This window comes from Lepisosteus oculatus, chromosome 7 (assembly GCF_040954835.1).
Source record: "Lepisosteus oculatus isolate fLepOcu1 chromosome 7, fLepOcu1.hap2, whole genome shotgun sequence".
Classification (NCBI taxonomy): Eukaryota; Metazoa; Chordata; class Actinopteri; order Semionotiformes; family Lepisosteidae; genus Lepisosteus; species Lepisosteus oculatus.
Window position 1 is genome coordinate 26,754,051 of NC_090702.1, and position 26,890 is coordinate 26,780,940.

At 39.1% G+C, this 26,890-nt stretch overlaps 1 protein-coding gene across 2 annotated transcripts in view; it reads left to right on the top strand.

Moving 5' to 3' along the window:
* Nucleotides 1-26,277, top strand: part of lrp6 (low density lipoprotein receptor-related protein 6) — a 70,292-nt gene extending 44,015 nt beyond the window's left edge. For both annotated transcript variants that reach the window (XM_015352969.2, XM_006633635.3), the window contains exons 8-23: nucleotides 1,307-1,523; nucleotides 2,165-2,454; nucleotides 2,879-3,105; nucleotides 5,812-5,996; nucleotides 6,766-7,092; nucleotides 8,419-8,621; nucleotides 8,777-8,988; nucleotides 9,383-9,573; nucleotides 12,744-12,953; nucleotides 13,332-13,457; nucleotides 13,944-14,180; nucleotides 17,703-17,813; nucleotides 18,536-18,766; nucleotides 19,361-19,497; nucleotides 20,076-20,173; nucleotides 20,631-26,277. In XM_015352969.2, coding sequence (XP_015208455.1) covers nucleotides 1,307-1,523; nucleotides 2,165-2,454; nucleotides 2,879-3,105; nucleotides 5,812-5,996; nucleotides 6,766-7,092; nucleotides 8,419-8,621; nucleotides 8,777-8,988; nucleotides 9,383-9,573; nucleotides 12,744-12,953; nucleotides 13,332-13,457; nucleotides 13,944-14,180; nucleotides 17,703-17,813; nucleotides 18,536-18,766; nucleotides 19,361-19,497; nucleotides 20,076-20,173; nucleotides 20,631-20,919 — 3,291 coding nt within the window. In that variant the 3' untranslated portion in view covers nucleotides 20,920-26,277. The remainder of the gene's footprint in view (nucleotides 1-1,306; nucleotides 1,524-2,164; nucleotides 2,455-2,878; nucleotides 3,106-5,811; nucleotides 5,997-6,765; nucleotides 7,093-8,418; nucleotides 8,622-8,776; nucleotides 8,989-9,382; nucleotides 9,574-12,743; nucleotides 12,954-13,331; nucleotides 13,458-13,943; nucleotides 14,181-17,702; nucleotides 17,814-18,535; nucleotides 18,767-19,360; nucleotides 19,498-20,075; nucleotides 20,174-20,630) is intronic.
* The last annotated feature ends 613 nt before the right edge of the window (nucleotides 26,278-26,890 follow it).

A 26,890-nucleotide genomic window follows, 5' to 3' on the forward strand; every position in this document is an offset into this window, starting at 1 on the left:
ATTTCTTTTATGATATGTTAAAGATATGCTCTGTAAAATATTAGTCATCCATGAGCCTTTGTATTTGAGTTGTTTTTGGGTGTTTTGTTTCCATTCCAAGACCATAGACCAGCAAGCTAAGGTGCTGGACCTTGGAAACTATCGCATAGTGAAAGTATGGAAGAACAGTACCCTACCCTGGTAATCACTGCTAGGTGAGGGTAAAGGGAACATTGTATCAACAAGTGCTGTGTATCAGTTTGGAGATGGTAAATAGTTTAATTACAGCAGCTCCCCTGTTCGTGTAGTGCGCATGCATGCTCTCAAGATTCAAGTTTCCAAAGTGTATTTGTGATTGGAGTAAATGTGGTGGCCATATGTGCCCTTGTTTGTTTGCTCTTACAGATGTTCTTTATTAGAGCCACAGTAAGCTATAGCCAGGTTGCTGTGCTTTTTGCATTTCTCAGGCCATCTTGAAATCCATTTACAGTGTACTGCTGCTTTATGTTCTACTTTCCCGCATTATAACAATCGGGCAGGTTGTCTGCAAGAAAGAACAGCTGTCTCTATGGTGGCACTTTATTCATGACTTGCATGAATCATTTCTTAGTCTTTTATAAAAACTGGTAGATTTGTACAAAAATGCAGAAAATGATGCAGGTAATGATTTAGTCATGAGCAAAGCATTGAATTTCAGAAGCTAATCAAAACCTGAGTACAGCACTTGGTCTGGAGATCATTCAAAATGAGGTTCTTTAAAAATAGCATTAGTGAAACAGTAGATGGTAGTGTTCCCTTTGTTCCATAAAATTAAATCTTTACCCCCCATTGTAGGCTTAATCCCGCTATATAATTTTCAATGGAGTCAGAAACTCGAGTTATCTGTATTGCACAATAGTATTGATTCAGTAACATATTATTATCCAGTAGAGCATGGTATAACATGGGTAGACCTAGTTTCATGACCAAATCCCATTCATATGCATGGACATGGCCTGCTTGCTTTGTACTCAATCTCTGTGTATTCTGGACTCTTCCTTTATCCTCCTGAAGTATAGATTGACAGACTATTATAACCATTGGAGAGAATCCCTGATTTTTTGCTTGTATTGCCTAAAGGAGTAAATTAGCTTTGGGATAGATGGATTCTAAATAACTTATCCTGTGTTAAGACTGGAAGGGCTTTAAAAATGATATTTTTAATGACTGTAACTGACCTGCTGCTTTTCTAATTCTGACGCTTCCAGGTTTAATGGAGTATGTGTGATAGTCACTCTTTGAAATTGCCATTTGCTCTGACACAGGCCCCCTTCTTTCTCTGTGGCAGGTCATGAGCATGGACGCAACTGGCCGCAGAATCCTAGTGGAGGACAAGCTGCCCCACATCTTTGGCTTCACACTGCTGGGGGACTTCATCTACTGGACAGACTGGCAACGGCGAAGTATTGAACGCGTGCACAAGCGTACCGCAGAACGCGAGATCATCATTGACCAGCTGCCGGATCTGATGGGCCTGAAGGCTACAAATGTACACCAAATCATAGGTAAGAATCTGTTTCACTCGGGATGAGTCTTCTGCCCATTGCTCTCAGGTTAGCATTGGTTAGCTCGCACATTACACTCCCATTTCGTGCGTCACAGGCACTTTTTCTCAAGCGTTGTAATGGATGAAAAGAGCTGTGTGATCAGGCTGAAGGGAGGTGAGGTGGAGAATCATTCACTTACCGCAAATATCTTATGATAAATTTGAATGCTGTCAGATTTCGAAATAGACCCCTATCCAAAGGAATGATTGGGAAAACGTGTTGGAGTGTCTGAGGCAACTTCAATTTAAGAGCTTAATTGCTATTCCACATTTTGTGCAGTTCTATGCTCACATTCAAAAAGTGCTTTAAATAAGTGAAGTTTGGAGAAAAAGGTACAAAAGGAAAACCAGATGGCTGTGTATAACAAAATCACTGAGGTTTTGAGATCAATTTGTTAATTTAAGAGGAGAGATGTCTGCAGTTTCCTTTTGATTTTAAAGTGAAATAAAAAAAGACTTATTAATACTGGATTTTATAAGGCATTGGACAGATACAACAGACAATAGAAATGAAAGGACCTTGGTTCGGTAATGGGAGCAGAAGGGCTTTGATTGGCTGATGCCGACTAAAAGTTCACATGGTTTTCTCTTTCCTGCAAGGTACGAACCCCTGTGCTGATGAGAACGGGGGCTGCAGCCACCTCTGCTTGTACAAGCCCCAGGGCGTGCAGTGTGCGTGCCCCATTGGCCTGGAGCTCATCAGTGACATGAGCACCTGTATCGTCCCCGAAGCCTTTCTGCTGTTCTCGAGACATACTGACATTCGCCGCATCTCCCTGGAAACCAACAACAACAACGTAGCCATCCCCCTCACGGGAGTGAAGGAAGCCTCCGCTTTGGATTTCGATGTCACGGACAATCGCATCTACTGGACCGACATCACGCTGAAGGTGAGAGCAGCCTCCTCACTGCTGGAGCGGTGCGCCTGCAGCGCCGAGCTGTCAGGAATAATGGGCTCCCCAGAGACTCTGCCTAGAAAATAATTGATGGCTTATTTTTGTTTTCAGTTTTTCCACCAGAATAGACAGTTCTGCTGTTTTTTATATTTTTTTTTCTAAAGGGCTACATAACGCCTTCCCTGCCACGTGTTGGGCAAAATGAATGTGCATTTGACGGGGAGCAATAGGACCCACGTCTTTACACATTAAAATCGACTGAATATTTGTTAAAATCTGCTTTGAGTCTGTTAGGGGCTTGGTTTAGAACAGTGGCCGTCCTCTCATGTCAGCACGTTCTGGTGCTGCAGACATTGAATGAAGAGTCGCTTCCTTATTGCTGGCTTTATTGTGGACTTTTTTGCTTTTTTATTTTCAGACCATCAGTCGGGCATTCATGAATGGCAGTGCCTTGGAGCATGTAGTGGAGTTTGGGCTGGACTACCCTGAGGGCATGGCAGTGGACTGGCTGGGTAAAAACCTGTACTGGGCCGATACCGGGACCAACCGCATCGAGGTAGCCAAGCTGGATGGGCAGCACCGGCAGGTCCTGGTGTGGAAGGACTTGGATAGCCCTAGGGCTCTGGCGTTGGACCCAGCAGAAGGGTGAGTGTGTTACAGGTGTGGTGATGCATCACTATACCTTATTTCAGTGCCAGTGTCATTTGCCAGTGCTTGACACTGAGGCCTGTTTTCTCAAGCTCATGTCACAGGTGGGCAGTGTTATGTTTGACCGTTCGATTGTGTTCCTCAAGATTACCCTAGGTAAGGTTAAAGATGTGTCTCATGACAAAAAGAAATAAACACTAAAAATGTAAAACACTGTTTGCCAGATACCACATGTAAAATCAGCAAAAACGTAAATCCTAATCTAATATTACTTCTTGACAACAGCTTCCTGCTGTAGAAATGAAGGAATATGTTGGCTTTTCATTCACTTCTGCAAATAAATTTGAATTTCTCCCTCTCTTTTGAAGAGAGTTTTGGAGGAGGTGTCTGTACTGGTCTTGCAATGACCATTTATCCTTGGTGTTTTTGTGCCAATGTGCGCTCATGTCGGACTAGTGGTTGGGTAAAGGCAGAGAACCACAGGGATTTCTGTATGCGAGACTTACTGTAACGTCACAAAGGGTGCCTCCTTCGTGTGTGGGCTCTTAGGGCTCAGAGCGTGAATTGAATCCCCGCCGATGGCTCTGACCGCAATTGCTACATGGGCTAAACAAATGGGCTTGGCGGGCCAGACGCTTGACACCCCTGCCTTAGATTTTGCAATGCAATTTTCCTGTCAGCAATATTCTTTGACTGTTTCCTCGTTGCGTGGCATCATTGGAGTATGGTTAAAACCTGCAAACCAGTCGTCTTTTGTGTCCATGTATAAACTCAAGCACGTCTTCTACCATGTGTGGTTTCTTGTTTTTGTCAGGAAGCAATAGAGGGGACAGGAGGGCTATCATTTATTACTGACATATCTCAACTTTTCATACTGCACTCATTACTTTATTGGTTAACAAGGCATAATTAGGAATGAAAAATGTTTTGCATTTTGCAGTTTAAAAGTGTAAATTGCGTATTGAAAGTGCGTTAAGATTGGGATATTGCATTGGTTTGATGTTTTACATAATTCACCTAGTATGAAAGCAATTGCTTTGGCTCGCAAATGTAAAAATGTTTAAAGTTGAGGAACTCTATGCCCATTTTCCTAAAATCAGCTTAAATAAAGGTAAGGATGCAGGATATTACTATTAGGTAGAGCAAACGGTTACCTTATACCTAACAGAACAGAAGTTCATAGAAGCCTTTTATTTCATTAAGTAGCAACAAAACTCTTCAGAGTGCAAAACCAGGAATTGATACAGTGAATGCATGGATATACTATGGGTAGCATTAGTATGAAGTAATTGACATTCTAATGATGGCTGGCCATTTTCTTTGTTTCATTCCTTCATCTATTTTAATTACAAAAGAACTTAGTTTGCAAATGAGTTCATGTGGGTGCTCTTTGTGAAGAGGTGAGAGGATTCTGAGCAGACATTTTGTGAAGGAAGCCAGGACATTAGCTTCCTCAACAGGGGAAGCTACCTTGCTCCATACTCCGGCTATCCTTTGTGTAGATTAGTATGTCCTGTTCTTTGTTTAAAAGTAACTTACCTTTTTAGGATTTTGAATACTTAAACAAACCTCTTCTTTTATCCTGTCAGGGTAGGATATTCCTTTAAGTACTATTGTAACTCATGATCCTTTAATACAAATGTTCTTTTCCTTCCATGTAATAAAGTGACTTATTGATCTGTATATTCTGAACTTGGGTTAGGTTTATTACCCAGTTATGAGAGGTAACGAAATTTCTGAAGGCAGTATTAGTTCTGTTTCACTGGAGCAGTGGATAGGGCCCTAGTCTCAGCAGTGACTACTTTATCAGAAGAGTTCTAGTCACATACGTGGCCTTATAAATGGGTGCCAATGTAAGTCTCTGGCTGAAAGCATTAGCCAAATATATTTAGGTATGGTGGTGATGGGTCTGCAAGTCACATTTTTCGCCGAGAACTTAAAATGAGTTAATGGTAGCCAGAAAAAGCCTCAATTCCTGTATTTAAGCATAACATTTCTTAAATGACTGAAATTACTTCATGTGTTAAACTGGTGCTGCTGTGAGAGTGAAACATTAGGTAGGTAATTTATGAAGCTTTAACTTGCTATATTCCTCTGTATCAATTTACAATTGATATTTCTATAGACGTATCCAGATGGGGAAAAGGGAACCTCTTGGCTCTCTAATTCTTTCGTCTTTTCTCATTTTAAAAGTTTAAACTTTGAGGTGTAAGGAACGTCGATCTTTTCACAGTCTGTATTGGCAGGCTTGGCTAAATTATCCCCAGTTTGGCAGAGCTCTTTTCGTATGGCACCATAGAACAGTATTTGTACTCTGTCCTAATGGATAATTCTCAGAATGAGACATTGTCTGGATTTCATATCATACTAAATATTGGAAACATTAAAAAAACATTGTTTAGCTCTTTGTGGAAATCTGAGTTGAATAACTATATTCACAAATTTGTAGACTTTTTAACTTCTAAATTATTCCTCTTATCCTCTCCTGATTGCCCAACAAGATGACATCAGTGACATTTGTTATCTAAACAACTGACAACTTGAGGTGATATGAGTCAACAGCATTTCTTTTCTAGTCTCCAAAAGCTGAAGTAATTGGTTCATAGCAAGCTCATCTGCTCCCAGTGGCCTGCGCGAGTTGGCCTTTATCTTTGTAGTCTTTTTAGTGTGTGGTCTTGCAATGACTTTCTTTTGTCTTTCCAGTTTTATGTATTGGACAGAGTGGGGTGGAAAACCCAAAATTGACCGAGCGGCGATGGATGGAACTGGACGCATCACTCTTGTGCCAAATGTAGGACGAGCAAATGGCCTGACCATTGACTACGCCGAACGAAGACTTTACTGGACTGACCTGGACACCACACTCATTGAATCCTCCAACATGCTTGGTGAGTGTTTTTCTCTTATTCTCATTGATATTTTCTCTGACTTTTTTTTATCACAGGAGTCTTCAGGGACAGTTGGAGATACTCCAAACAAATTTAGTCATTTAAATACATATACTGAGAATGTGAACTACCCATATAGAGCAAGGCAGTTCTTAAGAGTCTTTTCCAACCAATCAATATCAAACCATACACAAGTAATTTACTTGGTACTGAACTCCACCTAACACACAATCTTGTCTTCCATACTTTGCAGTGTTTTCCTGTATTTTCCTTATTACTGCAATATGTCAAAATAACTGAGGATTTTCAAATTTCTCATACAGCTGCATAAGTAGTTCTTTGCCTCTAAAAGTTGCCTGTGTGTAATTAAGATATCTAGTTACAAAAAAGATATAATGTTTAAATTTAGTTTCAATCCCACAGCGCCATGATATTTGGTGTCCTTTAAAACTGTTAAATGCCTCGTTTAAACAAAAAGCTTTTTTTCACTTAAATGTGGCATAAGATTTCTCCTGTAAAGCATTTTTGCAGCGTAATTTTAACTAGGATTGAGTCCAGCTATGAAAGGCCTAAAAATGATACTACTATTACTCTAATTCTAAGAATATGTCCCTGTTTGCAAGAAGTAGCAATTTAAAGTTAAAAAATAGCATTGGCTTAAGTATATCATTTGTGCCTAAAATAGACCATGTGCCATCCAGCTGGCTAATGTGTTTTTTTCTTCCTTTCTGCGTGTGCTGTCCTTTTCCGTGTCTTTTAAATGGTGCAGGCCAGGAGCGCGAGGTCATTGCAGACGACCTGCCCCATCCGTTCGGCCTGACACAGTACCAGGACTACATCTACTGGACTGACTGGAGCCAGCGCAGCATTGAGAGAGCCAACAAGACCAGTGGGCAGAACCGCACCATCATCCAGGGCCACCTGGACTATGTCATGGACATCCTGGTGTTTCACTCCTCCCGGCAGGGCGGCTGGAACGCCTGTGCCTCCACCAACGGGCACTGTTCCCACCTCTGCCTGGCTGTGCCAGTCAGTAGCTTTGTCTGCGGCTGCCCGGCTCACTACTCCCTTAATTCTGACAACAAGACCTGCAGCGGTGAGCGAGCTCTTTGTAGCTGTTAATGCTTTTCCATCTACTGCTCCATACAGTAGCCACTGAAAGCGAGCATTTCTTAGCCTTATTGTGTGTATGGACCCACGGAGACTGCCAGCCAAGTCCAGGACCCTTATCTTTTGATGGAGAGCTGGTGCTTGTTGCCTGTGTGGTGTGAGAGGCTTTCCAAAACCATTTCAATATAAGCATGATGCCGGTGCTGTCTTAGTGCTGCAGGGTTGTACATGGTGGAACTCTATGCACTGGAAAATCTTTGTGCGCTGGGTTACTATATAGCTCATGACTGATGTAGTTTGGACATAGTCCTTTGTGGACATGTACCACATGAGGGTTTCATAAGGAGCTTAGCAAACTCAGTCTTGACAGCTCAAACCATTTTTCTACCATTGGTCACAAAGTTGTGGCAGGTCCAGTGATCTTGTTGCGTGTAGTATGTTGGCCGCTATTTTTCTGTTCTCATAGTACTGCGGGAATCAGTCTTCACTTAAGGGCACTGTCAAGTCAGATTAGGTAAAAGTCTTAATACAATAGCCACTATATGTTTTAAATTAGTTTTAGTCATTCGGTTTCTTTGCTTTTTAACATCTTTTCCATTTTGTTCAGCAAGACTGTAAACATTTTTAATTATCTAGATTTTTTTTACCTGAATATGTGGGTATTTCTTGGCTTTTCTATGTAGATTTAATTGACTACTTTAAGTAAATATTTTCATTTTACTGTGTAAATATGCTGCTGTTTATATCTACTTTTATATAATAGGAACAGAGTGACTGTTTTTCATTTAAATGAGAAGACAGACTTCATTTTTTTCTTCATAAGCCAGTGTGGTTTCTACAGTTTTTGCCAACTTGGCAAGAGTTGAAAAAAATGAAGCTGAGTTTAAACATAACTAGATCCATCTCCATATTTGACTCTGTGAAAATACATTTTAAATTATTTAGAGACTTCTTCTGGAGTTTATAGCATGTGTTTGTAAGTATGTGTACTATTGAGTTTGTAGTGGGCTATACATTTTGAAGAAAGTGAAATACTGCCCCTCTATGAAAAGAATTAATAAATGCAAAAGTACTTTTCATAAATCAAATAGATGGTTTTATCACATAAGTGTAATGTGTTTTTCTGTTGGTTGCATGTTGACATTGGTGAGGTTAACTTTGGTCTCTGTGGTTCTGTATGCCCCTAAGGTCTTTGTTTTTTGTAGCGATACAGCTTCATCTCATCACGATCTTGTTGCCATCCTTATTTTTGCAGTGCCTGCACTCCATTCCTTTAGAAACCACTCACGGTTTCTGTCCATTGTTCTTCTAGCCCCTACATCGTTCCTCCTCTTCAGCCAGAAAACTGCTATCAATCGGATGGTGATAGATGAACAGCAAAGTCCTGACATTATCCTGCCCATCCACAGTCTACGCAACGTGCGAGCCATCGATTATGATCCTCTGGACAAACATCTTTACTGGATAGATTCCAAGCAGAATGTCATTCGGAGAGCGCAGGAAGATGGTAACCAGGTATAGCCAGTTAGTGAGCTTTGTGACTTGTCTTGCAAGATGTTACATGTGCTTCAACATTCTGATGAAAGTGTCTGAAGCCGTTTCTTCATGCATTCACTTGCTTTTAGCTGAAATGTCGTCCTATATAATTTATGGGTTCTTTCTCTTCTCAGAGTATGACAGTCGTGTCCAGCGCAGTGACCAGTCACGGTCTTGGCATGCAGCCCCACGACTTAAGCATTGACATTTATAGCCGTTTCATCTACTGGACCAATGAGATCACCAATGTCATCAATGTTACCCGCACGGATGGGCGGAGGGTGGGCGTGGTTCTGCGTGGCGAACAAGACAGGCCCAGGGCCATCGTTGTCAACCCAGAAAGAGGGTAGGTTTATTTCTGCTAGCCAAGCCTGTAGTCTTTTATATGCCCACACTGAGCCGCTCATTTCACACACAACTCAAATGTTCCAGCAGCTGTTGTTTGAAATTCATTGTTACATAGTGTGTAATTGTAAATGAACTCCATCCTGGTGCATGTCTTTTCTTTCCCTTTGACATCTGTGTAGTAAATGATTCTTCTTATTAAGAATGTTATTTCTCACTCAGTTTGTCAAGCTGTAGGTCTAAAATTCCCTGCAGTACAATTAGACAATGTTACATATTAAAAGTAATACCCCTTTGAACCTTTCTAACATTGACATTTATAAACATGGAATAAACCTTTACCCGTGGATTTCTTGTAATTTCTTAACAGTGTTTCTTGCTTTCGATTTTGTCAGGTACATGTACTTCACAAACCTGCAAGACAGGTCCCCAAGAATTGAACGTGCAGCCTTGGATGGGACTGAAAGGGAGGTGTTGTTCTTCACTGGTCTAGGGAAGCCGGTTGCCTTGGCCATAGACAATGAACTGGGCAAGCTGTTCTGGGTGGACTCAGACCTACGCCGCATCGAGAGCAGTGACCTATCAGGTATGTCCATGAGATCTGCACGGTTGTTCCAGGGTAAAGGAGCACCATTGGACCAGACAATTAAGGTGGTCCTATGACCAAAAACAATATCCCTGCTTTTGTTTTTGTTTGTACTGCTTTTCATGGAAAATTTGACCAACCACCTGCCCAAGCAAGTTTCTAGGTAAGTTGTTCGATGTTTAACAAAAACAAAGAAACCCTATGGAGTTACTTGGTAATTAATTCCCTCGCAGTGTCTGATGAAACTTCAGAAAACTGTGCATGTTCTGAACTTGGATTTTACTCTAATACAGAAACTCTCTCTGAATGTTCTGCAAAACAGTCATGAGGCACATTGTCTCTGGTCTGTAGCCTCCCGGACTCTAGTTGGCTCTGTCAGTTGTTTGCAAGTTTGAGGGCTTGAACCCGGAGTTAGTGAAATATTCTGAAACGGGCACGAAAGTAGAGTTTTAGATTTTCTGAACAGATTGCTTGAGTACTCAATCACGCATTTGTGGTCTCCCATACTTTGTCTATATGTAGTGCGATAAAGCTATGGATGTGGAGGATTTTCTTAACCTTCGAGTTGCAAGTTGGAAATTTCTCATTTTTCCACTTATTCAGCTTTGCATCCTACTAATTTAGGTGTCAAGTAGGCACCATTTTATATTTAAAGTCTTTCTGAAGTATACTCCAATCACTCTTTCAGCAGTGGTTTGAATTGGTTGCACATTCTATACATATCAGGACAAATCGGGTTATCTGTCAATTTCATGATTATATAAAGCTAACTCATTTGTCTGCCATTGTAGAGTACACTCCATGCACTGAGAGTGATTGACTAAAGGATTACTCTAGGACTTGGATTTCAAAGGACGCAAACCCCATAAGATCCAATAGTTTCTCTTTTATAATGCTTTTTTTGGATTTTCCGTACTTAAATAAGGGGGCCTGAAGCAAGGGTGTTCCTTTCAGGACTAAAAAGATTAATTTTGCTTAAACTGTCAGTGGAGGATTAGAAAAATCAAATCATGTAACACCAATAAGGTGTTTGGTGACCATATTTGCACACGGTATTCTAAAGATGTTTTGGTAGCATGCTGGACATTTAGGCATAACATTTAAAATATGTATACTAACATTATGCCTTTCTTGTTGCTTCCCCACCCTACAAATGAATGGCTTAGGCCTTTCATAGGTTTATTCTTTGTTTAATGTTTCCCAATTAGAATTTTTATACTCTCTGCACAGAACTCTGCACTTCTTTACAGTAATTGTTACCCACAAAGTATTTTGGAATTGTGTAAATCTTACTGAATTTCCTTTGAAGCTTCAGATCCAGTGTTAATCCTCCTTTTTGACTATACCAGAATCTAGTTAATACAATTTAATCTCAGCAGTGATCTTAATAAAGAACCCTGTGGTACTCATCACCCCAATTTGAGCATTCACCCCTTATTTGTACTCTTTTCTGTTCGTTAAATCGGTTTTCAATTCAATGGCCATGCATGAGTTTGATTGTCTAATACTTAAACTTTCTGAAAATCTAAACGTACATTTGACCCTCTTGTTCTAATTATGTTAATGTTATATAAATAAGTAAACTTATTATTTAAATACTTGGGTCGTTTTTTTATGGATGGTGACATTTTCTAGTCAGTAAATAACATCACTGTTTGCTATACGTAATTAGACTTATGAATATTGCATTCATATTTACACAGATACATTAGTGGTTTTTGAATATTTAAGTCTAAAACTGTAATAGTAATTATACCAGTGTATGCATGGTATAATAAGACTGCAAATGTTTTTGTAATGCAATTGTACTTGCTTGATGTCTGAGACTTAAGTAAAACATTTCCCTTTATTTTTTTTAATTCTTAAATTCAAGGAACATTTTGTTTGAGCTTTGAAAAGTTCTGACCGTCTCAGTGTAAAGTGAAAAGCAAAACTGCTCCAAATTGTGTTTGTGTATCAGATAACCAGATTGTTTATTATAATGGTTTAAATGCTCAAAACATTAGTTGCCCAAAACAAATTTGCTATACATTCTCCTATAGAACGTTTTTTTTCCTCTAAAAACAAATTCTGAACACGGGTGTTTAGATTACTTTCAGTATTTAATTGGGAAATGCAGGAAATTCAAGACATCATGAAAAAAAGAGAATGCATTAGTCTATAAAAGGCATGGGTTTTGAAGTACACCCAATAAACCAGCTCCATTTATGTCTTACTAGAAAACCTCTTCTGCATATTCTAGTGGTTCTCCAGTGCTCTACTTACTCTGAAAGGAATTCGAACCATCTCAATAGGAGCAGGGGGCCTTCTGTGTAAAACAAACAGAGCGCTTAAACTATTAGAACTCAGAATCCATACAGATCAGTGCAGTTCATGTGGTAATGCATTGGACCACAAATAAAGTAGTTTCCCAATTAACCACAGGATATTGGCTCATGATCCCATTTCAGCTAAAATTAGATTGAAGTCTGTGATGTGAGCGGCTGTCATTAGCCTCTTTTAAATACGGCATATGTTTATGTTCCGCAGCACTGTAAATAGCAGCAGGGAGGATGTGGCATGTCGTTGCTTGACATGGAGAACACTTTTAGTTCAGGAAAGCTGTTTCATTTGGGTCTGTCTGCCTTCACTGGTGATAAACTCACACCCTGTGATTACGAGTTTGCCCAGTGTATGGTGACAGATGCCATATGCTTCCACCATTTTCTACAACTAAGAAACAGTACTTTGTATAAAAGAGAAAACGCACTTTATTTGGAAATTTAATACACTGTACTACTGATCTGTACTAATTATTTTTAAGATATTCAATACCTGTTTTTTTCCACAAATCAAAATATAGCTGAGAATCTACTTTTAATTTGCTGATCAGTTTTTTTTCCTTGAGGTTTTACTCCCATTTCATTTGACATTTTGTGCCAGAGAAACTTTTAGCAGCGGGCAAATATACGAAGAACTTCAATGATGATTTTTTTTACTTTCTCCAAAACTAATCAGCCCACATATACATTGATGTTTGCATTCGTATTAAATACTGTAATAAATCAACAGGAAGTATGCAGCTGTATTTACTAAGTTAGTGATACTGCCATTTAGAAAACTATCCATATAAATGCTCATCAGATGTTCAACCCTTACAGTTTTTCTGTCCTTTTGTTTGATGCTTCCAGGTGCTGATCGGATTGTGATTGAGGACTCGAATATCCTGCAGCCCGTAGGTTTGACAGTCTTTGGAAACCACCTCTACTGGATCGACCGGCAGCAGCAGATGATAGAGAGGATTGACAAGGTCACCCGAGAAGGCCGCACCAAGATCCAGGCTCGCATTGCCTCTCTGAGTGACATCCACGCAGTCAGCGAGCTGGACATGAGGGAATACAGTAAGCACCTGCACGCCAGGGGAGGTGGCAAGCTTCCTAAGGATGGGTGACCAGAGACCTGCCTGTGCTACACTACCGTACATCTGAGGATGCTGAAATGGTCACTTTGCTCTGCCTCTTGAGAAAATAGTTATTCTGTGCCCTGAAAAGAAAATCCAGTTTGACCATAATCTTTCGAGGGATAGGTCATTTGGTACATTATTTTATGCTTATTCAATTTTTTAGCAGCCATGAAGTCTGTGGTTTTCAAAATTGGTTGTCTTTGCTGAGATGAGTGACTGAGCTTTACTTTCAGAGCCAAGTTTCAGAGCTTTCCAGTTTCCTTTAAGTTCAGTCTTTCCAGGAGCAGTGATTTGAGTTAATGTTTTTTCATTTTAGGGAAGCATCCTTGTACTTTGGAAAATGGTGGCTGCTCACATATCTGCATTGTGAAAGGTGATGGTACCACACGGTGTTCTTGCCCTGTTCATCTGGTACTGCTGCCAGACGAACTCTCCTGTGGAGGTAAAATATTTCAGCCCGACTGATTTGATTCAGGGTGCTAGTGGGTAGAAGCAGGGGTTTGTGTTTTTTTTCTCTAAAATTTTCACTACTGGCACTGGTGACCTTTTATATGTGACCCTAATGCATTGTAAAAATAACTATTAAAAAGAGTCGTGTAGTTTGTGGATTTATGGGCTTTATGGAATTGCCTAAAATTCCTGAAATGTTGGAAAACTTCTATATTGAAGTTATATCAGGAAGGCTTCAATACTAGAACTTATTCCTAGAGCATTTGTATAGCTTTAACATCTTAACAGTGAGTACAAGCACTGGTAACGTTTATTTCTTTGGATATTGTTTTCAACTTTCTTTGTAACAATTTTTCCTTCTAAGAACAAGCTCAGGTTGGAGAATTAAAAGAGAACTTTAAAAATCATGCATCTTAATATAATTGGGAATTGTGTAAGGGAATTTCAAAGGGTTGTGACAGGAAATTTTCTCGTTCAGAGCCTCCGACCTGCTCTCCGGAGCAGTTCTCTTGCTCTTCGGGGGACGTGGACTGTATCCCCCAGGCTTGGCGCTGTGATGGCTACCCGGAGTGCGATGATGGCAGCGATGAGGAGGACTGCCCCGTCTGCTCAGACACACAGTTCCAGTGCGATAGCCGGCAGTGCGTCGATATCATCATGCGCTGCAATGGAGAGATCAACTGCCAGGACAAGTCCGATGAGAACAAATGCGAAGGTACTGAACTGCCTCCAGAGATGGATTAATTCAGCAGGCTTAGGAGAGTGCCTGGACATTGGCACTAGGAGACACAATTGTAGCTGTGATCAAATTGTGATTTGGATTGTTAAAACTAATAGTTTTTCTGTATATTTTACTTATTTTTACAAAAAAACGTATAATGTTCTTCACGTAAACACATTAACAAACCTTGTCGCTGACCAGAGGTCAGATGGTCATCTCCTCCCTTTGTGGGGCGGGCCGGTCACCTTTTCTGGGCAAATGATGTGTCCGCATTCAGGGTCTTATTTTTCATCTTCATCTTGTATTTTTTAGCAGTGGGTCAAAAGTTAGTTGAAACAAGTCTGATGGCTTGGGGGAAATGTTGATACCTAAATACCTTAGGTTAGAGAAAGAGATGGTTTTGAGCTGCAGCATTCCAGTTGTCAAAATCGTGGATTTGTTTTTAATAGAGTAATTAGATATTTCAGAAAATGTGTTTATGAGCTTGATGGCTTCCTGTAGAGAGGTGAGTCAACTCTAAAGTTGTCAGTAGGAATTTACTTTGTCAAAAGCTTTTTCTGTATCTAATGAGGCAGTAATTGTTTTAATTTTTTGTTTCTTAATACGTTAAATCAGTCTATGGATATTGCTTTAAGAGTGTCTTCCTTTAATAAACCCAGTTTGGTCTGAATGGATTATGACTGGTGTGACATTCAATTTGGGTGGCTAATTCTTTACTAATAATTTTGACATCAGTATTAATAAACGATAGAGGGCAATAACTAGAACGTTGGGTTGGTTCAGGTTTAAGGAGTACTGAGATAATAGCTGTATTAGTTTCTGATCGTTTTTTTAAGTTTTATTTCACGAGTCATTCTGACAAAATGGTGAAATTGTCAAAAATGTCTACAGAATTCAGCAGGGAATCTGTTTGATTCGGTTCATGGTCTGAAGTGTATAATGTGCTGTACAGAAAGTGTTATGTCTTGTGATGTTTGCGTGGTATTCCCTGCTGAGTCCCTTATGGCAATGATTGATTTTTCTTCGTTTTAACTGGTCTGCCAATTACTTTCCTGATTTATTATGTTCAAAATGATCCTATCTGAGCCTCTGTAGTTGGAATTCTGTTATTTATAATATTTAAATTAAGTTTAGCTTTCCTTAATTCATTTTGAATTTGCTCAGTTGGATTGTTATCAATTCTTTGATTTTTTTCTTCCAAATTGTTTACAAGTTTTTGGTTTTTTATGAGCTGAATATGATATAATTTTGCCCTCCGTACAACTTTGCCGGTTTCCCCAAAGTAAAATAGGTTAAATTTCTGGAGTATCATTTTCATGAAGGGTGCCCACTTTTTTAAAAATGTATTGAAGTCTTCATCTTTTAGCAGTGATGTATTAAATCAACATCTAGTAGTGGGTTGTTTAGATTGTTTACTATTTAACTTGTATGACACTGGGGCATGATTTGTATCCGAAATTTTGGATATAATTGAATTACCGGTGAGAAAAAGTCAATACGGGGAAAATGACTGATCGGGGGTGAGAAGTAGAATATTCTCTTGATGTTAGGTTCCTCAATAGCCAACTGTAGCCAAGACCAACGTAATTCATGTGCGGTTTTAGTGTATTAGTGGCGAGCCAATTTCTTGAGTTACCTGGGGTACTTGATCTGTCCAATGCCAGATTGATAATAGCATTAAAATTGCCTCCTATTATAATTATTGAATGTGAAAGCTTGGTTAATGATTAGAAAAATGTATGAAAAATGAGGGGTCATCAGTTTTTGACCTCCAACTGTTTGCAATTGTGATGTTGTTAATGGAGGCACTAATTATGATGTAGGGACCATTGGGGTCAGTAATGGTAGTTTGATTAGTGGTATTATTTTATCAAAATGGAGAGGCCTCTTTGCTTGGAATTGTAAGCTGCTGAAAATGTTTGATTGCATTGTGAGGATTTTAGTATTTGGTGCTCCAGTTTTACTAAATGAGTTTCTTGTATTAAACATATGTCAGTCTGAAAATTAATGGAGTGAAAATCTTAACCCCTTTTTACATTTGAACCAATACCATGGATGTTCCAGGTTACAAATATAAGTGATTGCATGGTTACTTTATTAAGATTTGATTTTTTTAAAATAAGTTTGCATTTATGTGTGCATGCGATCGTGCTTGTATGAAGATGGCCGATATTTACCATTTTTAGAATCAGTATTCTCAACTCAAATTCTCAAATGTTTTAACATTTAAAAAAATCTAAAGTTATTCTAGTCAAAAACATCCAACCCCACTTAATATCCATTTCCTCTCTTAATAGTGTTCCTCCTTCCGTATTATAAAAAGTCTTACAACTATAAACATATTGCATATAAAAACATTGAACACAACTACAAACAAATCCCCATTAATGTTAAATACATGAATGAAGACAAAACACTGAAAAATATGCAGGACACAACAGGCAAGCAACAGGAACAGGGTTTGGACCAAGGTATATGGTAATTTAGGTTAAAGAGTTTGTGCTATAGAGTGCAGTATATTTTTTCTCTTTTGATTGCATTAAGCATTGCTTCTTCCTGTCTCGTTCAGCAGAATTAATGCTAACCAAGGGGTGACTTCTCTGTCACAGTAAAGCCGTCCGTCCACATAGTTTATCCACCATGACAACTCCGTACTTCTCTCTTTCCAGACATTTTCTTCTAATTTGGAACATTTTTTTGCATCTCTCTTGTATTTCATGAGGAAATTGGTCATTAAGGCCATAGTCTGTTCCTACCAGTTCTTTTCCCTTACTTTAAATGAGTTTTGTTTATAATTCAAACTTGGCAATAATAGGTCTGGGGCAATTGGTGTTTGTGTTTTTCTTGCTTTGCTGCGCACACAGTGAAATGTTATTTGTCATACAGTTTCTGCTGGGAACTTCAGTTGTTTGTGGATGAACTCTAATTTTTTCTGGATCATCTGATGGGTTTTTTGGGTATTCCTGAGAAGATTAGATTGTCGCACGTACTGCGGAACTGAACGTCAAAAATAGCTTATCTCATTTCTTTTTCTTTCATTACAACATCCATTTGCATCGTGAGAGTTTTAAGTGTTCTTTGGGTTTCCTTACAGAGCGATACAATTTATTCCTGACCATATTCCAAGCTATTTCTCAAGCCTATTGAGGACTGAATTACAGGAACAGTAATAACAGCCAAAAGATCTAGCAGCACACTGCCACAATGTTGAATTAGCCCCCTCTATACTCTTGCTTCCCCTCACACAGCCATCTTGTTCCCCTTCTTTTCACTTTCTCTCTGTGTGTATATATATATATTCTAAGTACCAGTTGACATTTAACACTTATGCCAGAAAAGTGTGAAGGGAAATGTTTAAGGCAGGGTTGATGTATATCTACAGGTAAGAAGGCTCCACAGCTGAAACATTGCGTTTCTTTTCTTTTCAGCATGAAATAAACCTTTACTTGTTCCTTTGCAGCCTATGAATGCTGATGCAGCTACCTACTCGTCTTAACACCTATATTTTTTCTACAGTGCTTTGCCCAGTTGATCAGTTCATGTGCTCTAATGGACAATGCATTGGAAAACACAAGAAGTGTGACCACAACACCGACTGCACAGATAATTCAGACGAGCTTGGCTGTTGTAAGTAGTGTTTGAACATGGTGCGTGGAAATAGTCTACAAAAGGGTGTGCATTGTAATATAAAAACACAAAGTTAATTATATTTACAAAGGTGCCACTGTGTTCAAGCTCACAAAGCGTGTGTGGGTATCACATAGTGTGTATTAGGATTGAACTAATTCTGAGCACCTTGGATACATCTGCATACAAACTTGTTCTTGTGTAAATGAACAATGACTGCTTGTAAAAGAGTACCAAAGGATCTGTTTTGAACTATATACAGTATAACCTACCTTCTCACACTTAAATGCAGATTAGTTTGTGTTTGGTTGTTGACGTTGGAAAACCCAGGGCATGTGCATCTGTATGATAAGTAAAATATGATATAGGACCATGTGCTATTCAGCTGTTGTGCATATTACAAAAGGAATATAGCATGGCTATACTCCTATAATTTTATAAATTATAGTTCTGAGTAAGGTCTTCAGCAAGCCAGTTGATGACCGCTGCTCAGTATTGTTTTGGATCCCTGGTTGTCCTACCTTGCTGATTTGGACTGAAGATTCAAAGCATTCTGTACAGGTTTCTGCAGTCCTTTTGACTGTGAGCTAAAACTGTTCACTCAGAGGCATTGTTAGAAAGTAGCAACATTGCTTGAGCACAGTTTTAATAATGGTAGTAGTGGAAGGTATAGTGATTCCAGGGGCTGGGAACCTCTTGTGATAGTCAGTTTCTTCTTTTAGACCCTACAGAGGAGCCATCCCCTCAGCCCACAAACACCATTGGCTCCATCATTGGAGTGATCCTCGCACTGTTCGTCGTGGGAGCAATGTATTTTGTTTGCCAGCGGGTGCTATGCCCCCACATGAAGGATGATGGAGAAACAATGACCAATGACTTTGTCGTCCATGGAGCCTCCTCTGTGCCCCTGGGATATGTGCCACACCCTAATTCCCTGTCTGGGTCATTGCCAGGTAGGTCTAAATGTTGTTCTGTGCCTCTCACGAGATGCAAGGAGAATGTTTCACAAGTGTAGATTCTTTAAAACAATTTAAATCTGAAGAAGTTATAGGCATGTCATTGCACATCTTGGTCTCTTATTGCCATATAAATTATAGGAACAATTCAACTATGATGTTTACTTTAATGCAGGAATTTGGTTTATAAGTTAGCCCTGACTCTGACAACTGTTAAATATACCAAATTTATGTAATTTGAATCGAATTAAATTATTTCGTATTAGAAACGTGTAATTTTTTATGGCCAGTCTCGGTGGTTGGCTGGTGGATGGCTGTAAGTTTGTCTGGTTCAAAGAGGGCCTGACCAGCAAGTGATAGGGGGGTGCTTCATGATCCATACTTTTCTCTTCTTGCAATTTAACATGAGTTAAAATAGGAATTGTTCATTCAGTGTTCAGAGAAGACAATGGATGACAAAGGGTTTTGGTGATGTTGCAAGGCTGTGAGTGAATTCTGTTTATAGAAAGATGAAGATCTGAAGGAGTTATGGCCTTGTATCCAGCCCACTTTATGGACTGTTGATGTGGATTTGTCGTGGTCTTGTTTCAGGAATGTCAAGAGGGAAGTCCGTGATGAGCTCTCTCAGCATTATGGGGGGCAGCAGTGGTCCCCCTTATGACCGAGCCCATGTGACTGGGGCCTCATCAAGCAGCTCCTCCAGCACCAAAGGCACTTACTTCCCCCCGGTGAGTCATTCTTCCGCCGCCTCGCGGGTAGGAATGTGCGGAAAGTAAACTCGGCGTGGACCGAGGGGAGCACGAGCAAGGGAGCAGTGGCAAGTGAAAAGTGCAGCCAGTACCGTTATTCCTATGATTTGCAGCTCCTGCTCCGTCCCTGAGATCATAGTAGTTAACTGCACCATCAACCGTAGTGCATTATAGAAAGATGTCTCTTATAAGTACTAAAATAAATGTATTATATTAAATTTGGCTGCCACCTTTTTGCGACCTTTGTCTTGACTTTTGTTTTAAAATGATCTCTCAACTAGTAGTTCCAAGCGACATTGGGTTTTTTTAGCTCCATTGCTGGGTACCTACATAGCTGAGCGTAGCATATTGATCTATGTAACTTGTCTACATGCCTAAAAGCCTACCCCATGTGATAAATACTGGCCTACTTTGTATGTTGAAGCTGAACGTCATGCAGAGTACATTGCAACTAACATTGAGTATCATTTTGAAATTCTAATAGTGTAAATGAAGGACAATTCAAAGAACCCGTTGTCTTTCGTTTGAGTTATATCCGCATGTTCTTCTTTCCTTAGATCCTGAACCCCCCTCCATCCCCCGCCACAGAGCGGTCACACTACACCCTGGAGTTTGGCTACTCTTCAAACAGCCCTTCTACCCACCGGTCATACAGGTACCAGACACTGCTTGTATGCCACAGCCCACACAAAGGCCATGTTTGACTCTGTAGGATTGACATCTGCCTGTGTTAAGATGTTTCATTTAAGCCTAAATTTGAACATCTGTATCCTAGTGCACTGTATCCTAGTGCTGCCATTCAATCTGAAACATAGGCTACAAAGCTGTTGATAGTTCAAATGGTATTTGTGGATTAGTGTACTCCTTGGTACACAACTTTTCAACCCCGGGAGTTGAATTTCAGTGCCGCTTTTGGCTATAAGAGCATAAGAAAAGCTACAAACAAGAGGAGGCCATTTAGCTCTTCCAGCCCACTTTTAGTATTTGTAAATAAAACGTTTTTCTATTTTGAACGTGCCGGCCTGATGAATGAGAATCTAGGCTGTAGCGACGAATGGGGAAGCGTTGCTTTGGAAGTATGAACATGACGCTTGTTTTTTTTTTTGTCACAGCTACAGGCCGTACAGTTACCGCCACTTTGCCCCACCCACCACACCGTGCAGCACCGATGTGTGCGACAGCGACTACACGCCCAGCCGGCGGATTATAACGGCGGCCAAGGGCTACACCAGCGACCTCAACTACGACTCGGAGCCCTTCCCGCCCCCACCCACCCCACGCAGCCAGTACCTGTCGGCGGAGGAGAACTACGAGAGCTGCCCCCCCTCCCCCTACACAGAGCGCAGCTACTCCCACCACCTCTACCCCCCACCGCCCTCCCCCTGCACGGACTCCTCCTGAGCCCCCTCCCGCCCCCCTGCCCCTCCCCGATCCCCTCTTCATACTGTAAATATTCAGAAGAGAGAGACTATTATGAACGAGGAGGAGGGGATGGGGATTTTGTACAGTATAAAAAATATTAAGACAGAGGGGGTTGGGCTGACATGCTGGAGACACTTGTACAGTAAAGAAAAAAATATTTATATTTTCTAATACAGCATCTTCTGGTTGTGCCATAGAAGTTTGTATATTAAAATGAATTTGTACATTTTTTAAAAAAAATATGAAATCGTCACAAACAGAATACATTGCCTTAATCCAGGGGATATAAATACTACCTTCTTAAGAGGCAGGATGGCAAAAAAAAATGCATTGAAATGCAAAGGTTCATATGGAATTATCTGATGCCAAAAAGGAAATGTTTGCTGTACCTGGGAGTGACTGAGCTGGGAGGTGGAGAAAACAAGCTCAGGATGCAAGGGTAAAATGCGTAAGAGCTTTTGTAAAGCAGCTTTGCGTGGGTTTGATGCAGTGGCCACCTGATCAGGAATGAATGTTGCAATCATGTCTTCATGTAAGTATGGAGAAAGCTCGTTTTTGATCTGCATGCTTCCTTGGCAGTTTTGAGCTAAAAAAAATAATGCATCACATTCTTAAAGGAGAAACCGTTCAATGGAATTTTCTCTCAAGAAAACCTCTTGCCCTGTTGAGTAATCTGCCTGTTCTTATTTTATGTCAGGATTGTTTGAATTAGAATGCAAAACTGGCACATTATTTTTCCATTTCCACTTCTGATGCGTTTTGGAACGCCTTTAATTCTCTAAGTAATTAAAGCAATAACAGATGGAATAATTTTGATCATCAATTCTTGCAGCATTGTTTTATGAATGTTCTCCGTGCCCCATTTGTATCAAGAGTTTTCTGCTCCAATGGACATACCCTGGGTGAATACTCTTCCTTCCCAGGTTTTTTGAAAGAAGTAGTTTATAACTTTCCTTCAGATTCATGTCTACTGTGCAATGTGAGCTCAGCTGAGAAAGTGGAAGCCTGACCCTTGTGCTTGCTGTTGTGCAGTGTTGATAGGACAGTCCTGGAGTGCAGATATAGAACATTGCCTCATGAGACAGGCAGTCAGAACATGTGTGGCCACTTGGTCCTCAAAGGATCCAAGATGGACAGGCTGCATTCAGAAGCAATTAACCAAAATCTCACGTTTTTATCTTGATTTCATAGAAATGTGCCAGACTGCTACTGTGGACACAGCTGTCTCAAAGGACAGAAACCCAAAGCATAACGTGTTATGTGGATATTGTGCATCTGTCTACCACATGCAGTTCATAACTCTTTTCCCAACTAGTAGGGACAAAACTTTTTCACTTAACCAAGGACAAGCAATCGTGCCTGACCAGTTTTAAACTGTTTTTAATTAAATTTTAAATCCAGTGCCCGGAAATGTTTTCAATATTTTTGTACCACATATTGTGTAGATATCGTATTTATAAGCTATAAAGAAGAATCTTGTATGGTTAGTTTATTGTAAATCTGTCCATTATATCCTTGCAGTACTTTCCTACGTTCTTACAGTATATGCCTCATTTTATTTTTCTATTAAGTGTTAGTCTGAAAGTTTGGAGACAATCTAAGACAAAGACAATTTAAAAAAGATCCAGGTATCGTTGTTTATCCTGAGAAATTACTGCTGTTGATACTTTAAAGAAAAAACTATTTTTATATTTCACTAGATGGTGTGTTCAGTTATTTCAGATACTACAGTGCCAAAAAAAGTTATTCGTACGAGTTTAGTGTAGCAGAGGTGACATACCTTAACAATCGGTACTAATCATTTTGAATGTTAAAATCGTAGACTTTATACAGGTTTGCACTGCACATGGTGCAAGATTGTTGGCTGTCATGAGTGTACTAGTACAAATTGTTGCATTCCCTGATGGGTGTTTAAATTGTTCCTAATTGTATATTCGTATAATACACTTGTATTCCATCAAACTGTTTTTTTCCAGTTCTCCTTTGCTCTCTGTAAGCTGGCAGCCATCGTTAAAAGAAGGGAGCTTCTCTCCTCAAAGCCTCTCTTTTTTTCCTGTGTGCACCCACTGTTTTTTCAAGTGTGAATGCAAGATTGTATCTAGTCCCGTGTTTAGCTGAACTGTTAGGACTGTCCATAAAGAAAACAAAAACAACCTAAGGGCTTTTCTGTTTTCTGTTGCCTGTGAGGTTCTGGTGTACAAAGCTGCACTTGGTGGAAAACAATTGTATTTATCCTGTTGCTCTTTCTACAAATCCATTTTGTCTTAAGTTCTCGTTTGTGCTCCACCACATCGTGCCCTTCTGAATAAACTTTCTTTTGTGACATCCAACAGAATTTCTTTCATCTTCAAGTTTTGAAGTTTGACTCTCAAAAACTGGAAAAATTAGCTGACAACTGTACCTCATCTCATTTGTTATGCAGGTCTAGAGTGGTTCATGGACAAGATTACCTAATGCAGCTGCACAATTCAGTGAATACATTGAATTATTCATTTTTTTAATTTAACAGCTTTGTTTTAACTTATGGCCAGCATGGTTTGTACTAGGTTTGACATGTGAATTGGATAGTTGACAACTAATCTTTGCTCCTGTTCTGGTGTATTTTGTTGTGGTCAACATATCAAAGCCTAGTTTTGTCCTATTTAAAGTACATTAAAAAAATTGTATGATCTGTTCAAAAGCCATTTGTAACCATTGTTAAATTAGTTTGTTTTTTGGAAAGATGGTTGTTACACAACTGTTTTCTATTCATTTCAGGCCTCTGAATAGTACTGTTATCTTTTACAAACTGACAGCCTGCTGTTGGCCTTTTTTAGCAGACTAGGAATCTATACCAGCCCGATATTCAGGGAACCAAGCAAATTGAGAACTATTTGAACTTGAACTATTCTTTAAAAATGGCTTAGGTCAAAGTTATAAGCGGCTAATTATAACAAAACATTATATTGATGATATTCCTCCAGTAAAACTGATCCTATCAGTTTGATTATTGCAGTTCCTTAGTGAACATTTAGACATGTCTGTCGGTCATCTACCAAGCAGCTGAAACTGGTAGCTTTTTTCACAGTTTCCAAATGGTCATTTTATTAAAAACCTTGCATTCTTATGTTCATAATGACTTTTTATTGTAGGGTTTTATCAGAAGTTGCATTTTATGAGCCGGTATTTCAGAAAGGCCTTTGTAGTTTGTGCAGGTTTTCTGTTCAGAGTGGTTAGGAAGGGAAACAAAGAAGGGGTAGGCTGTATTTTTTTAAGCTAATGGAATTTTAAGCAGCTAACGTTAACTTCTCAATACTATCCCTGGTCATAAAGGTGCAAGGTTTTTAAATTTCTCACTAGTATTCTTTTATTGTTGAGGTGCATTTACATATTTTTCAAAGTGAGCGAGAGAAAAATTAATGTTTTAGCTATACTGGCATGTTGATTAGTTTTATGACTTGAAAAGATTTGGTTATTTTAACTTTAGGTATCACCATTAGAGGAAATAAATGCTTGTCATACATATACTGTTACAACCCAGAGTAACATACTGAAGAGTTCAGATAGCTAGCCATAAGAGGCCCTCCCTTCCAAGATGGAATCAGACCTTTACTTGTGTGGAGATAAAATGTCCATTTGAGTTGGCAAAAAGGGATTCAGAAAATTAGTTCACATCAGCTCATTGTGTGCCACATTGTTCCACACATTTAGGAAGTGGTTTTTCATTGCCCCGTTGGGTATGTTGCCATTCGTTGTGGGGAAAACGGCAGCCTTTGTATTCCGTTTTAGAGAATATTTAGCATATTGTGTTGTACAACAGAAAAAGAAAGATTGAATATAGATGGTCTTTTTTAATAAAAGTGTAATGTTACATAATTCCACACGCAACCATCTGATGATAGTTATCACATTTAAAAAACCAGACCACAAAAGAAAATTGTCAAGTTTTTTTAGTCTTAAAATTTACTAAATGAATTGGGGGAAAATTGTAATGTATGTTTAATGACTTGGTAAACTGATTTAGTGTTGGATTTGACTGAAGCAAAACAAGTTTAACAGGAAGCAAAGGAAATAAATTCTTGCATGTTTAAACCACATCAGCACCAAGGAGATGACTGTATCCTTGGTAAAATAGAATTAAAACTGGACATGGCTTTTCAAAACCATTTTGTTCCATTTGTTTAGGTCCTGTTCCTCTAAAGACGGCACTCTGAAGGTTATGTAAGGATAAATATTAACGGGAATTGCTGCTCTTTTTGTTAACTTGTATAGCCACAGTCTTCATAAATGGTCTGCTATTTCCTTTGGGTTATTGTACTGAGGTTTAGTTTTCATAGGTGGTAAATACAGGATGTCCTCGCAAAACCCTTTTTAACCATGGAAATTGTTCTGGGATTCATCCCAGAAAAAGATATGAAAAGAGTAATTTCTTTTTTCTGATGTTTTTTTCTGGTTCAGACATGATTTTTTTCATATACTGTACAAATAACTGCTATCAACTCAGTTTAGAAGGGAGAGGTTGCAGTATGCTTTCATGTCTTGTTTTACCTTTTTAATTCACACACAAACCGCATCTGTTTAAAACTGGGACCTGCTCACTGCTGAAATGACCGTTCTCTGTTTAAACATTTTATTTTTCACTGCTGCTTCTTTCATCTAATTTCCAGGCAAAGCCGGCAAATTTGATTCCGACCTCCATGTCCAATCTAGTTCCCTTCATTCGCCCGGTCTTGAATCTTTCCCTTCGTTCCAGAACATCTTTTGAGCACTTCATTTTAAATTCTTGAAAATTATGGTAACATGGCAATATTTTTGGTAATTACTGTTACTTGAAACAATTCCCTCAGACTTAAAACCAGTGCATGATCCTTAAGTTTGGTTGCTTGCCATTTGTAGAAAGATTGTTTTGGAAATAGTCACAAATTGTTATGAGACATTTTTTACTTCTCTCCTGCAAATAATAGAATATGACTGTCATTGTAGTAATTTCTGGCCTCTAATTTTTGATGGAATTTAAGCAGGAAATGCTGTAGATCAAGTATTAAAAGCAATTTTGGTGTCATGTAATTGCAGAGCTACAATACGTTTGGGAAAAGTTGCTAAAAGCTGCAAGGTCTTGTTTGCATTTGTTTGATCCATTTTGATACCATGGTGCTTTGCAAGGATGTATATTCAAAATGACCAACATTTGGTTAGTTCTATCCATTATTTCCACTAACAACCCTTACTTTTGTAAATTAAATGCTTTACATGTAAGCTGTGTATAAAACAAACGTGTACAGCCCTTTCAGTAACTATTATAAGCTGTTGTATCAAATGAAATGTTGATTTTTATAATAAAATTGAAATTTTACCTTGGTTTGTCTTTTGTAATGCTTCCTTAGCTGTGAACCACAGAAGACCTGCAGACTGATGTGAATCAAAATACATTACTTACCTTCATTTCCAACTACCACCAAGTTCAGTGTTGGATGTACTGTAAATGTTGGGGCTTGATCCCTCATACAGTTCATTTTAAAATCTCTGCATATGTACAGATCTCTCAGATTATTATACAGGGGAATATTTCAACATGGCCATAAATGAACAAGTGCAGTTTTTTGGCTGTCTTATCATAATATCCAAATTGTCGGTAAAATGTATTTCTAAGAATTTTGTTTTACAGTTTTATGTATGAGAAAAACTAAAGAAAGTTCAAAAGATTTTCTACCTTCTCCAAAAGGCAGAATAACAGGTTTATTTTCTCACATTAAAAATTGTGGGCATATTAGTTTATAGTATGTGGTTGATGGTGTATTAGTATACGATTTCCTTACCTTCACGAAGTTGCATGCGTGGAATGTGATAAATAAACATAATGGTTCCAGTTTTATCTCCCATATTCTGGTGAGACTGGAGGTGCATAATCCCAACCCTGCAAATTTTACCAAAACAATTCAGACGTGATTAGTACGACGAAACCATATGCGCT